The 13,755-nt window shown below is 43.5% G+C and overlaps 2 protein-coding genes across 3 annotated transcripts in view; both read left to right on the top strand.

Moving 5' to 3' along the window:
- The window catches only part of GPD1L (glycerol-3-phosphate dehydrogenase 1 like), a 157,795-nt gene that overhangs the window by 103,434 nt on the left and 40,606 nt on the right, over window positions 1-13,755 (top strand). Inside the window, exon 8 of one of the 2 annotated variants that reach the window (XM_032459368.1) lies at window positions 809-2,027. The exons of the other annotated variant lie outside the window; for it this stretch is intronic. Within the exon in view, the coding sequence (XP_032315259.1) occupies window positions 809-818 (10 nt within the window). The 3' untranslated portion in view covers window positions 819-2,027. Of the gene's footprint in view, window positions 1-808; window positions 2,028-13,755 lie in introns of those variants that run through there. 2 annotated transcript variants of the gene reach the window in all.
- The window catches only part of CMTM8 (CKLF like MARVEL transmembrane domain containing 8), a 71,613-nt gene continuing 61,242 nt past the window's right edge, over window positions 3,385-13,755 (top strand). Inside the window, exon 1 of the mRNA XM_032459371.1 lies at window positions 3,385-4,172. Coding sequence (XP_032315262.1) covers window positions 4,026-4,172 — 147 coding nt within the window. The 5' untranslated portion in view covers window positions 3,385-4,025. The remainder of the gene's footprint in view (window positions 4,173-13,755) is intronic.

The raw sequence follows: 13,755 nt of genomic DNA, 5'->3' as shown, positions 1-13,755 counted from the left end.
GAAAAAGTATATATATATATAAAACTGAATCACTTTGCTGTACACTTGAAACTAACATTACATTGTAAATTAACTATATTTCAATAAGAAAAAAAGGCTAAAAACAGAAGTGGTAAAGAGAGGTGCATAAAATTAATGAATTCTAAAGCAAAGGACAAGTTTTATGGAACTCTAGAGGAAATCACAGAAAAGATGGCTTTTGAAATGGGCTTTGAAAGATGGAGATTTTGCTCTGCAGGTGATGGTTGGAGGCTTTCTAGGATGAGACAAGCTGGTTATGGGCATAAAGTAGTCACACCTAGAGACATGTGAAAATGCATTTGGGGTTTGAATGGGAGGCATTGCAAAGCAGCTGGGGAAGAGGCTGGAAGCGAGGGTTGTGCCACCTTCTAGTGACTTTTACACTGTGTACAGTGGGATGTGAGCCTAGGGTTTCAGGACAATAACCCTTGCAGGAAGACGAAGGGTGGACTGGGTAAATATGTCACTGGAGGGATGGACATCCAATCAGGAGTGGTCCCAGTAGAAGATGAGCACCTGAATTTGGGCAGCAGTTGGAAAGGAGCAGCCAATTTGTCAACAACCAGGGTACAATCGCCTCTTTGTGATTCTGAAATCTAAGAAGCTGAAAACCCAAAGTTTCTTCTCAAGTTTGCTGAAAATTGATTTGGTAGAAACACCTGACTTAACCTGGTGCAGAGCTATTTATTGTCTTTACCTATCCCACTTCATGGATTAAAAGCTAGCTACAACCCTTTTCTGCTCCTCATCCAGACTCGGTGTCTGTTTTCCCTCTGTCTGAATCTAGGCTGCCCTGATCACCGGCTTTGACCTATAGAATGTGGCGGAAATGATGCTGTACAGCTTTCAAGGCTGGGCCTTAAGGGATCTGCAGGCTTCTCCTTTTGCTCATCGTGTTCCGTGCTAGAAGCCTGTTACCATGTAGAAGTCCACCTGCTCTGCACTCGCCAGGCTGTGAGGAAGCCTCACGGAGAGAGGCTGGGGAGAGGGGCACTGAGGTGCCTGAGTGGGAGTGACAGCCTTTCAGACTTCCCAGGCCTGCCCAGCCACCCGCTGAAAGCAGCTGAATGAGTGACTCCAGCCCACACCACATGGAGCAGAAGACTCTACCCATCAAGCTCCGCCCAAATACCTGACCCACAGATTCATGAGTAAGTAAGATGGTTGTGATTTTACACCACTGATGTTTGGGAGCATTTATCACATTGCAGGAGAGAACCCAAACACACATTTCTGTCATTCATACATTTTCATTGCAGAAAACTAGTGCATGTGATTAAAGTACCACTCCAGACCTCACAGAGAGTGTTATATCATGTATGGTATATGTACATTTTACCTATCTAGAATATATGTATATTTTTAACGAAGGCACTGGAGATTGAACCCAGGACCTCATGCACGCCAAGAATGTGCTCTGCCACTGAGCTATACCCCCATTTTACCTTTCTTAAAAAAAAAAAAAAAAAAAAAGAGTTTTGAAATCCATCTGGTCTCAGGGGTTTTCTGAGAAGGGGCTGTCCTTTGTCATACAGAAATAGAGTTGTCTAGACTTCCTTCCTGCCTTCCTGCCTTTGCTCAGTGTTCTGCGTGATGCCACACACTGCTTCTCCAGCCCTGTCACGTGTGTATCTCCTATTTCCGCAGCAGCACTGTCAGTTTCTCTAAACCAGTAGCTCTCAAACTTCAGTGTGTAGCAGAGTCTCCTGGAAGCTAGGAAGTCTCCTAGTTCAAACACAGCTTCCTGGTCCCGCGCCCCCATAGTCTTTCTGATTCAGTGGGTCTGGGGTGGGGCCTGAGAACTTGCATTTCTGAGAATTCCTAGGTGGTACTGACGCTGCGCGGCCGGGCACCGCACTTTGAGAACCACTGCTCTAGTGGAAAGTGCTATATTTTTAGTTCTATTTACCCACCAGCCCAAGATGCTTGGCAAATGCTCACGGATGGAATGTCTCTAAATCGTCCTCTTTGTAATGCTTTTGAAGCCTTAAGGTTTACTCCCTGAGGTCCTTGTCGACTGAAATAAATGCGCAGCCTAAAAGTTAAGAGTTATGTTTATTTGGCGGGAGGACTCAAGCCGGGATGACAGCCTCTCAGATGGTTCTGAGGAACTGCTCTGAAGAGATAGGGGAGGAGCTAGGATATATAGGAGCTTTACAACAAAGACCAGGTAGTTGGAACAATAAAAGATTACTTGTTATCTAAAGAAAACTAGGCATCTCAAGTTAAAGAATTTAGTGCTTTTCTATGTATGGGAGGAAGCAAACATTTGGGCTCACTGAATTCATTCCTTTGACAAGCACCTAGCTATCTAGGGCCAGTATCCTTTCCTTTCTTATTCTGAGTCCGCTCAGAGGGCACCATTGTGAGTGGCTGCAGAGGCTGGGCTGCAGGCCTGTCCCCATTGGGGGGTGGCGGCAGCCGCTGATGACTTGGTGTCAGCATTCTTTGTTTACTGATATGGTTGCAGTATTTTCACTCACATTGCAGTATTTTCGTTCACATCCTTCTAGGTAGGCCCTAGGCCTAATAGAAACAAATGCCTTGTTTTGTTTTATTAGATTGTAGTTTTTGCTTTCTTTTCAGCTCAGCTGATAGGACATCGTGAAAAAAAAGTCCCTTGTGACCTTTTTTTCAAACGTGTTTTGGAACAGATAAGAGAGAATGCCTTTGCTGTGACCCCAAAGCAACTCCCTATATGCGAAAAAGGATTATTTTCTTTCCTTTTGGTGGTTTCCGAATGAAATAGAACGTTTCTGGCCATCCTTTCACAAAAGAGGAGAGAGAGCCAGGAAGATGCTCTTGTTAGCAAGAGACCCATCTCTGCCTTCTCCAGATGGCACGGCCGAGGCCTAGAGAGGGTGGAGGTCCTCACAGGTGAGAAGTGGAAGTGCGGGTGTTGGGAGTTCGGGTTAGGCGGAGCCTTTAACAACCTGCCTCACTGTCTAGGGCTCCCCACTACCCAGGAAAGCACAGGCTGTTCGTCGGAAACTTCGGTTTGCACAACCCACCCCTTTCCAGCTTTCCCCCATCATTTCCTTCTGAGGGTGATTCATCATGACCAGGGACCCCAGATATCTCCCCGCTCCCATCCCCGGGCCAGGCGCCGGCACCGAGGCTCCGCGGATCCCCGCGATCAAGCCATTGCGAGCGCCTGGAAGCGCCAAGCCTTCAAAGCCAGAGATTAAGTTGGTTCCTCAAATTGTTCCCGACGGGAGGGGCAGGAAATCACGCCGGGCTTCGGCGGCGGCCGCAGCGGGAGGGGGAGAAGCTCAGGCCGGGCTGTCCTGGCGGCCTCGCATCGACCTCGGGTCTAAGGTCCGGCCGGGTCGTAATTCCAGCCGCTCTTTCGCCCCTTCGAGTCACCACCCCCAACCCCCGCCTCCATTCCCGGGGCCCCGGAGGCCTCGCTCTCCCCGGGGGCCCCGGAGCCCCAAGCCGCCCGCCGCCAGGTGGAAGGAGACAGGTTCGCAGCGGCCCGCCCGCGGGAGGCGGGGCCCGGAGAGGCCGGCGCCGTGCACGGTGCAGCCGGCGGCCGCGACCCCCGCCGGCTCCCCGGCAGCGCCGTCGCCCCGTCACCCGGCGCGCGCCCCCGCGCCCTCCCGGCCGCGCGCTCCCCGCAACAGGTGAAGCGGCCGCCGGCCCGCGGCGCCTCCTCAGGGCGGCCCCTCCCCGCCGGCCGCGCGCCCGCCCCTCTCCACGCCCCCTCCCCTCCACCCGGCCTCTGCCGCCTCCCTCGGCCGCCGGCGGCGTCCCCCTCGCCCGGTCTCCGGCTCCGGGGTCCCCCGAGAGCCAGCGCACCGAAGAGCCGGGGGCGCCGCGCACTCGCCGGACACGCGCCGCGGCCAGACGGGCCCCCGCGGGCGCCCCCCGCGCGCTCCGCTCCCGGCGCCGCCGCGCTCCCCTCCCCCTCTGCCGGCCCCTGGGCTCAGGGCCGCGCGTCCAGCCCCGCCGCGCCGGGGGTCTCCGAGGCGGGGTCGGCCCAGCCCGGCCGAGGCGCGACGATGGAGGAGCCGCAGCGCGCCCGGTCGCACACCGTCACCACCACCGCCAGCTCCTTCGCCGAGAACTTCTCCACCACCAGCAGCAGCTTCGCCTACGACCGCGAGTTCCTCCGCACCCTGCCCGGGCTCCTCATCGTGGCGGAGATCGTGAGTGCCCGCGGGCGGGCGGACGGGGCAGGGGCTCAGGTGGACCCCGCGCCGTGCTCCTCACCTGGGAGCCGGCTCACACCCAGGGCGGGCTTCGAAGGAACCCTTTGCTCAGCCTCGCCTTCATCCCAAGGTGCAAAACTCAGAGACACCCCCTCTCTCTGAACGAGGTCCCATCACCTTGGGGTTTCTTAGGGGAGAGGGCGGTGGCTCTCGTCAAGTTGGGGAAACCCAACTTGCTGGATTCTCTCTGGGTCATGGCGTGTACTGGGAGCAGGATGCTTGGTGGACATTAAGTTTGTGTTAATGAGTGTCAGGGACACGTGATGCCTCCCTTACCTGATCTCCACATGGGTGGCTTTTCCCTAAAGAAAAGGTTTCGGAAGATCAGGGGAGAGGAGAAGACTTCTTTTTCCTAATTATCTCCTTGGTAGTAAAATTCAGGTGAATCAGGAAACGTTTACTGAATAAAATCTCAGGGTCTGAGGGCCAAAGGGTGTCCTCTCTGGTGCTGTGCACATCCTGATTTAGGCTCAGAACGTTCCTGGGAAGGAGGGCGGGCATGTGCATCCTCCTCTCCGTAGGAGAACACGGAGGCTGAGAGGTCAGCTGATTGCCCCTTAAGGCCCTTTGTGGCTGTGAAAGTTCCCTGGCCTTGTTAACAGCTAGAGGGTGGTCACTGGTCACTGTCTTCACCATGTGCCAGGGGCTCGTCAAGCCTTTTAGATGCCTTCATGCCCTCACATACCACACAAGAGCCCTAGCCTGAGACGGTAGCTTCAGTTATTATCCCATTTTATGTGTGAAGAACCTGAGGCATAGAGAAAGTAAGTCACATCTGTGGTGGAGATCGGATTCAAACCCAAGCCTGCCTGTCTCCAGGGCCCTGCTCTTAATAGGCTAAAGGCAGCCCTTCCACCGTATCTCACATGCTTTTCATTTAAACATTTGTGGGATTGAAGTCTAGCTTATGAGGGGCCTAGAGCATGGAGCCATGATGGTGTAGAAATGACTGAGGACTCCAGTAGGTTCCTCTGAGAAACGTTCAGCAAAAACCTGTGTCCAGCAAGTAGCTTACTTGCTCCTCCTGAGCCTCAGACCCCACCCCAGAGGGAAGGAATCAATCCCAGGTGGTTCCAGTGCACAGAAAGTTTGCAAAGGGTTGGCTTAGCCCATCCCCCAGCTGGTTCCCTCAGCTGGCATTGAGGACTTCAGGAGAGCCAATAAAAAGCTGGGGTATTGGAATCACCTTGCAGGGCCCGGCTTGTAGGAATTCAACAAATATTTGCTGTGTGAACGAAGGAGTTGGCAGGCTCCCCTGCTCCAGCAGGGCGAATGAAAGCTAAAATGACAGAGAGAGGGCTTCTCCCCTGGGAGATGTGGGTGTGGCCCAGGCGATGCCTCCCGTTTCAGATTTGTGATCTTTAAGTTCCATGGTCCACACTTTTTCTGAAAATAGGAAAATGAAAGAAAAATTGTAAATGGCCCACAATCCTATCGCTAGAAACAACCACTGTTGATATGTTGGCATGTATACTATTCGATTTCAATACATTTTTTGGAAAAAAATAAAAAGAAAAAACGTGTAAGAAAAATTATCCTTATTACTACTATAGTTGAGATTTTATTTTTGACCAAGCTCTATGTACATGTGTTTTAAAGAGTCTTACAGGGAGAAATAGCAGTTCCCCCACCATCTCCATACCTAGAGGTACCCACAGTCACTGATTCTACCTTAGTTGTTTAAAACTCCTCACAGGAAACTAAGAGACAACAGGTATCCTATCAAGGTCATCCTCATGACCAGCCACCTCTACCTGCCCTGCTCACCTGGGTGCAGCTGAGGGCCTGGAGTCTCCTGCACATAACCCTTTCCCTCTCTCCTGGGTTGGATCCCCTCCTCCCCATGACCAGTGTGTTCTCTGTCTTGACTTACTCCCATGGAGGGAACACCAGCCTCTGCTAGTTTCCTAAGAAAGGATGTGTGTGTAAACTGAGATTTGCATCTTTCGAAATGTCTTGATTCCACTGTTATACATAATGAATAGTTTGACTTCATAAAGAATGTTAGGTTGGAAATTGTTTTCCTTCAGAATTTTGAAAGTATTCCTCTATTAACGTCTAGCTATTCTGATTCTTTTTTCTTTTATTAAAGTATAGTCAGTTTACAATGTTGTGTCAATTTCTGGTATACGGTATAATGCTTCAGTCATACATGAATATACATGTTTGTTTTCGTATTCTTTTTCACCATAAATTAGTACGAGATACTGAATATAATTCCCTGTGCTCTACAGTATGAACTTATTTATCTATTTTATGTATCTAGCTATTCTGATTTTGTTTTTTAATTCCAATTCTTGATTCTTTCCCCACCCCCGTCCTTTCTGGAAGCCTATAGAATTTTCTTTCTTCCCAGAGGTTTGTAATATCACAGTGACATGCCTTCATATGAATCCGTTTTCTTCCTGGTGGACCTGATGTGTTCTCTTAGTCAGGAAAACTCATGAATGTTTAAGATTTTTAAAAATTTGATCTTTATCCTTCCATATTCTCAGTTTTTTCCCTTTCATACTTTTTTTTTTTTAAATGGAGATACTGGGTATTGAACCCAGGACCTTGTGCGTGCTAAGCAGGTACTCTACCACTGAGCTATATCCCGACTCCTCCTTTTATACTTTTTTCCCTATGCACATATTTTGCTATAACTTTTCTCATGGATTTGTGACCTGCTATGTTTACTTACCATGAGCATTTTTCAGGGTCTTAGATCTCTTGCATAATACATGTGCAGTGTGTCTGTCGTACAGAAGTACTCTTTTTGATTTCTCCAGTCTTCTGTTTTAAAACAACACGTTTAAAATGAACATGTTTCTAGGTTTTACTAGGATAGCCAGGGCTGTAGCAATCTTCCTTTTTTGCCTCGTTGCACATTTGTTCAGTGACTTTCTTGAAGGAGAGTTCCTTAAAGTATAATTGTTGTGTCAAAGAGTACACAGATTTTACATATTCTGTTTTGATGCATATTGTGAAGTTATCTTTCCCCAAAGTTGTATTAAACTGTCATCAGTAGTGTGAGCCTATTCAACAACAGATACTTTTCTTTACATTAGAAGAACTCTTAAAATCAAAAATGTTAAGGATCACCCTAAATGGTGTACTACTATGTTTTATTGATCCAAGATACTCTTTTGTTCATGTCTTACTATCTGAATCAGGGTGCAGCTTTACACTGGATGGTTTCTTACATGTGATGAAAAAATGGTACCACTGATTGTTTATCCAGGGGTGGGGGTGCCACATTTCACACTGTTGCGGTCCCAGCCCTGAGATTACGGTAGACCTTCCCCCAGAAGAATGTTAACTTTCTGCCTTGAAAAAAGCAAAATATTGAGACGAAGAATTACTAGGGACCTGACTTCCTGTGCTTGAACCTTGGGAAACTGAAATAATAGAGAACAAAATACAATGTTTCCCCAAATCTGTTGTCAAAATCCGTTGCCCTGGCTTTCTCACAGGGGTGAGGAGGAGTAGCCAGCTACTAAAACATTCCGGGCTGTGCCAGCGTAACATCGTGTTGAAACCAAATTGTAGTTGTTTCCTTCCTTTTAAAGTTTTATAACAAGCTAGAAGCAATCCAGTGCTTGACCTGTGACTTGTAGGATGCCGTGATCTTGTAACAGTTATGAGTACTGGGAGAATAAAAGTGATTTGTCAGAAACTGAGTTAATTGCACCCTTCCTGTTGTTGGTGACTTCAACAAGAATTATATCATCCGTGTAATAGTGTTAGATCACCTTTCATTTACTTACTGTCATGAGCAAACTTAGTTGGGGAAGGAAGTTACTGAGAGTTGGAATCTAAATTATTCTATCCTGTTGAGTTCTTTTTAAAGAATAGTGAACATAGTTTCCACTTCACAAAAACAATACCTAGTCTTTGTCGAAAAATAAGAAAAATGCAGGTAAGGAAAAAAACCCAAAACCTAATTGTAGCTCCCACGGTGGTTCCTAACAGGTGTGGTACCACCCTGTGTCTGGGAGTGGGTAGACTTTTCAAAAAATTTTGGTTATTGTAATGCCTGAGATTTCTACTGGTGTTGAGTGCCCTGGGGGCCAGGGACAGTCCCCAACCATGGAGAATTGCTCCCCCAGCTTCCAGAAGCAGCACTGTTGAGGAACTCGGAGTGAGCCATTCCAGTGTTCCTGAAGTGGTTTTATATCACTTATCTGGAGTTTTTTTTTAAATGCAGTCACTTGTAAACTACTTTTGTTTACTGCTGTGCCTATCCGTGTTGGACATGTTCCGTCCATCCGGTGCACTCTCCACCCTGCTCTCCACCCCGATTCAGCTGACTTGCATGGACTGTTGCCAGGGTCCCCTCTGATGTCCCACTGGATTCTGATGTCCTCCTGGCCCCGAAAGGAGGCTGTAGGGTGAGAGGGGAGTAGAGGGGGTCCTCATTTCCTAGGATTCCTCGCTGCCGGGACTTAGGACCTTGGCTGAGTCCCCTCCACTCAGCTGTTTTCCCTGGCCCTGCTAACTCTTTCCCGGCTGTTACTGTTGCCGGGTACTGCACTGCCACTGAGGTTTTCCTGCACCCTGCTTTCTAAATAAGACCTTTATTAAACTCCACTCAGGTTACCCAATCTGAATATGCCAGTTTCCTGGGGAGACCTGATAAATTACCTTTCCTCATCAATGATTAATTTTCTATGGCATTCTTAATGGCCATCTAGTTTTCCATAAACATCCAGGCTCCTACTGATCTCCTTAGGTTTCTTTCTTTCCTGTAGCAGCGTAGTAACAAACATCCTTTAAACTATATGTTTCTGGATGTTCTCTAATGTTTTCTAAGGATGAGTACTTAGAATTGAATAAAAGGGTATATGCATTTCCTTTCAAGTCCTGTTTATTGAGGTATACAGTAAAATTTCCCCCTTTCGGTGTAGGGTTCAATGAGTTTTGGCATATGCATTTTTTAAAAGCAGGTTTATTGAGATATCATTAATAAAATGTTGACCTTTTTAAAGTGTACAATTCAGGGATTTTTAGGGTAATCGTAGAATTGTACAACTTTCACCAATATCTATTTAGAACATTTCATCACAGCAAAAATAAACCTCATACCTGTTAACAGTCACTCCCTACTCTCTCCTGCCCTCAGCCCTCGGTAACCACTAATCTGCTTTCTGCACCTGTGGATTTGTCTGTTCTGGTCATTTCTTATGCAGGGAATCCGATAATAGCTGGCCCTTTCTGTCTGGCTTCTTTTACTTAGCATGTTTTCAAGGGTCATTCATGCTCTAGTGTGCCTCAGGACTTCATTCCTTTTATTGCCTAATAATATTTCATTGTATTTTATATATAACATTTAGTTTATTCATTCATATATATAACATTCATATATGTAACATTTAGTTTATCCATTCATCAACTGATGGACATGTGGATTATTTCCACATTTTGACTTGATGAATATGCTGCTGTGAACCTTCAGTACACGTGTTTGTGTGGACATATGTTTTCAGTTTTCTTGGGCATTTACCTAAGATAGGAATGGCTGGATCATATGATAACTCTTTGTTTAATATTTTGAGGCATTGCTAGACTGCTTCCAAAGTGGCTGCACTGATTTACAATCCCAACAGCAATACGAGTGTTCCAGTTTCTCCACATCCTCACCAAGACTTGTTATTTTCTGTCTTCTTGATTCTCACCATCCTACAAGGTAGAAAGTGGTACTTCACTGTGGTTTTGGTTTGTAGTTCCATAGTGACTACTGATGTTGAGCACCTCTTGAGGGGCTTTATTGGTCATTTGTGTATCTCCTTTGAAGACATGTCTATTCAAATCCTTTGCCATTTAAAAAATTATGTTAATTTCTTTTATTTTTGGCTTGTAAGCATGCTTTTCATATTCTGGATACAGGTCCCTTATGAGATAAATGATTTGCAAATATTTTTCTTCCATTTTGTTTGTGTGGAGCATAAGTTTCTTAATTTGATAAAGTGCAGTTTATACATTTTTTTTTCCTTTTGTTGCTTTTGATGTCATGTCTAAGAAGACTGCCTAATACAGGTCACAAGGATTGACTCCTGTTTTCATCTATAAGTTGTAAAGTTTTATATCTTATATTTAGATGTATGATTAATTTTGAGTTTATTTTTATGAAGAGTATAATGGAGTCTAACTTCATTCTTTTCCGTATGGCTATCTAATTATCCCAGCACTGTTTGTTGAAAAGACTGTTTTTTTCCCCATTGAACTGTCTTGGCACCCTTGTTGAAAATCGTTTATGTCCATAGGTATAAGGGTTTATTTCTGGATTCTCAGTTCTGTTCCATTAATCTGTATGTCTATCCTTAATGCCATTACCACACTGTCTTTATTACTGTAGCTTTGTAGAAAGTTTGAAATCAGAATTATGAGTCTGCAACTTTGTTCTTTTTTCAAAATTGTTTTGGCTGTTCCAGGTCCTTTGCACCTCCTGTCGTTTTAGAGTTAGCTTGCCAGAGTCTGCAAAAAGGGCAGCTAGGATTTCAGAATGGATTGTGTTGAATCTGTAGATCAATTTGGGGAATATTGCCATCTTAAAAAATTAAGTTTTCCAACTCATGAACATGAGATGCCTTTCCATTTATTTAGATCTTCTCTCATTTCTTTAACAGTGTTTTATAGTCTTCAGCATCCATGCCCTGCATTTCTTTTGTTGAATTTATTCCTAAGTGTTTTATTCTTTTTGCTTCTATTGAAGATGGAATTACTTTCTTAATTTCATTTTTCAGATAGTTCATTGCTAGGTCATAAAAAATCCAGTTGAGATCTGCATCCTTGACCTTGTATCCTACAACTTTGCTGACCTCATTTGTTAGTTCTAACAGCTTTGTGTGTGGTGGGGGGAGGGGTTCGGCTTTTGTGTTTTTAAGGCTTTTGATATTACTTGCCAAGTTGTACATGAAGGTTTATACCAATCTGTATTCCCTCTAGTGGTGTTTCAGAGTGTGACAGGGTTGTATTTGTAAATACTCAAACTTCTACTGTTTGCCAGTTTTCTTGGGGTGGGAGACATTCAAATTAATAAAAACCTATTTGGCACAGGCACCCACTAGTCAGAACATCAGCAAATACTTAGGTGAGACCCGGACGTGTGAAAAAAAGCAGTGTTTTTATTTGTATTTCTGTGATTATTAAAGTTGAACATTTTATTTATTTTACATAATTTTTTTATTGAAGTATAGTCAGTTTATAATGTTGTGTCAATTTCTGGTATATAGCATAATGCTAAAGTTGAACGTTTTAAATATGCTTTTATTAGCCATTTATTTCTTCTTTTAGTAATTGCCTGTTTTTGCCCTCTACCCATTTAAGAAAAATGAGGTTTTTTCTTTTAAAAAAGTATTTTCAAGGGGGAGGGTATAGCTCGAGTGGTAGAGTGCTCACCTAGCATGCATGAGGTCCTAGGTTTCATCCCCAGGACCTCCATGAAAAAAATAAATAAGTAAACTTAATTACCTCCCCCTATAAAAAAAAAGTTTTGAAGATAAAAAAGGGAGTGAAAACTTTAATGAAAATTACCTCTCCAGAGGGATATAAGATTGGTTTGGGGGCTATTTGAATAGAGAAGTTTGCTTTGTAACTCCTTATCTTTTTATACGGTTTACACTTTTTATGAGAATATATTTATGCATTAATGTAATTAAAGAAACTTCAAGCAATGCATTCATTGTTTTAAAATAAATTTCAAATCATTTATATGTAGAGTGGAAACTGAATGTCTCTGCTAACCTACCTCCTTTACTCCACCCCTGGCCTCCCCCTGCCCTGGTGTGCTTACCATTCACATGTCTCCCAGACCTTTCTCTGTACGTGTGCGAATGCACACATGGTATAAGACATATGCATACATAAATGAGAGCATTATACACAATCTGCAACTTATTTTTCATTGGATAGTGTTTTGATACTGTTCCGTACTGCTTTTTTATTGACTTATGTTTCCTGTATGTCACAGGCATTGTCTCATCTGTCACTTGTTACTAGCATCATCCATGCCATTTTTCATCAAAGTAAATTTCTCATTTGCATGAAATCTAGACTGTTATATTTATTTAGCCTTCTGGGGTTTCCTTTGCTTCAACATGGCTTCCCTAACCCCAGAATTATACAAATATTTGAAGAAAATATGGGGGATTTTATTTTTAAATGTTAAGAATATTTACCATCTAAAGCCAGTAGTTCTTTTTGTGTAGATGTGAGAATGTAATTTCACTTTTTTCCCCAAGTGGATGTCTAGCTGTCTTATCCTTAATCACATCATATTCCCACATATTGATCCTGTTGTGTTCTATTCCTGAGTCAATTCCAAATTGACTAGAGCTTTATCATGCATTTTAACATTCAACAGGGCAAGCCATACAACTTTTTCTATTTCTCTGCCATACTTGTATACTTAAGCTAACACTTAGAGGCGATTTTTAGAATCAGTGTTCCTTATGTTTCACTACAACTTTGACTGATGTTGCATTAAATTTATAAATTAATTTGAAGAGATGGCTTTATGATATTGAATCTTATCTCCTAGTAATATTGTATCTCTCTATTTATTTAAGGTCATTTTATGCTCTTGAAGTCCTAAGTTTTTTCCAAAAGAGTTTTGCATACTTATTACTACTTTGGATAAGTGGAATTTGTCAAAAATGAATTGGATTCATCGATTTCTGATTATTTGTGGTTTGGAAGAAAGTTGTTCATTTTCTTATTTTACTCGTTTAGCCATTTTATTTTAGTAATTAGTTCTAATGGTTTTATTATTTTGTGAGTAAATTATACTAATATCTGTGAATAAAGATGGTTTTCTTTTCCTTTTTATATTTACACTTTTCTTTTTTAAATGATTGCATAGGTTAGGACTGCCAGTGTAATGTTGAATGATTGGGATGTGGTGGGTATCCTTGGCTGGCTCATAACTTTAATTGGGGTGTTTCTAGTGCTTTCTGATAATACAGGTTTAACTGCAGGTTCTGGTAGATAATTGTATTGAGTTAAGGAAGGGAGGTTTAACTGTGTTCCCATTTTAATCAGGAATGATTGTTGAATTTAGAAGATAGGGTTTGGCTGGCGGGGAGGAGCCTTTTTAGTATTTGATCATACGGGTTTTGGTTTCTTTCAGTTTGCTGATGGAGTGAATTATAGTAAAGGATCTAATGTTGAATTATCCTTGTACTTATATAAAATAATCTCTACTTAGTTATAATGCATTCTTTCAATAAACTGTTGTATTTTCAAACTTTTTTAACTCTTGAATTTGATTTGTTAATATCACATCTAAGGGTTTTGTGTCTATTTCATATGTAAGACTAGCATTTTAGATCACTTTGCCTATGGTCTATTTGTCGGACTTTAATATTGCCACCCCAGCTTTTTTTTTTAGCTAGTATTTATCTGATACGTTCTTGTCCCTTTATTTTTTAAATGAAGTGACATACAGGAATATCTCAGAGATATTGTGATTCCAGATTACTGCAATAAAGCAAATATAAAAATAAAGCTAATCAAAGGAATTTTTTGGATCTCCCGAGTA

This window comes from Camelus ferus, chromosome 17 (genome assembly GCF_009834535.1).
Source record: "Camelus ferus isolate YT-003-E chromosome 17, BCGSAC_Cfer_1.0, whole genome shotgun sequence".
Classification (NCBI taxonomy): domain Eukaryota; kingdom Metazoa; phylum Chordata; class Mammalia; order Artiodactyla; family Camelidae; genus Camelus; species Camelus ferus.
The sequence above is the reverse complement of the archived record's forward strand: the minus strand, read 5'-3'. Positions and strand labels throughout refer to the sequence as shown.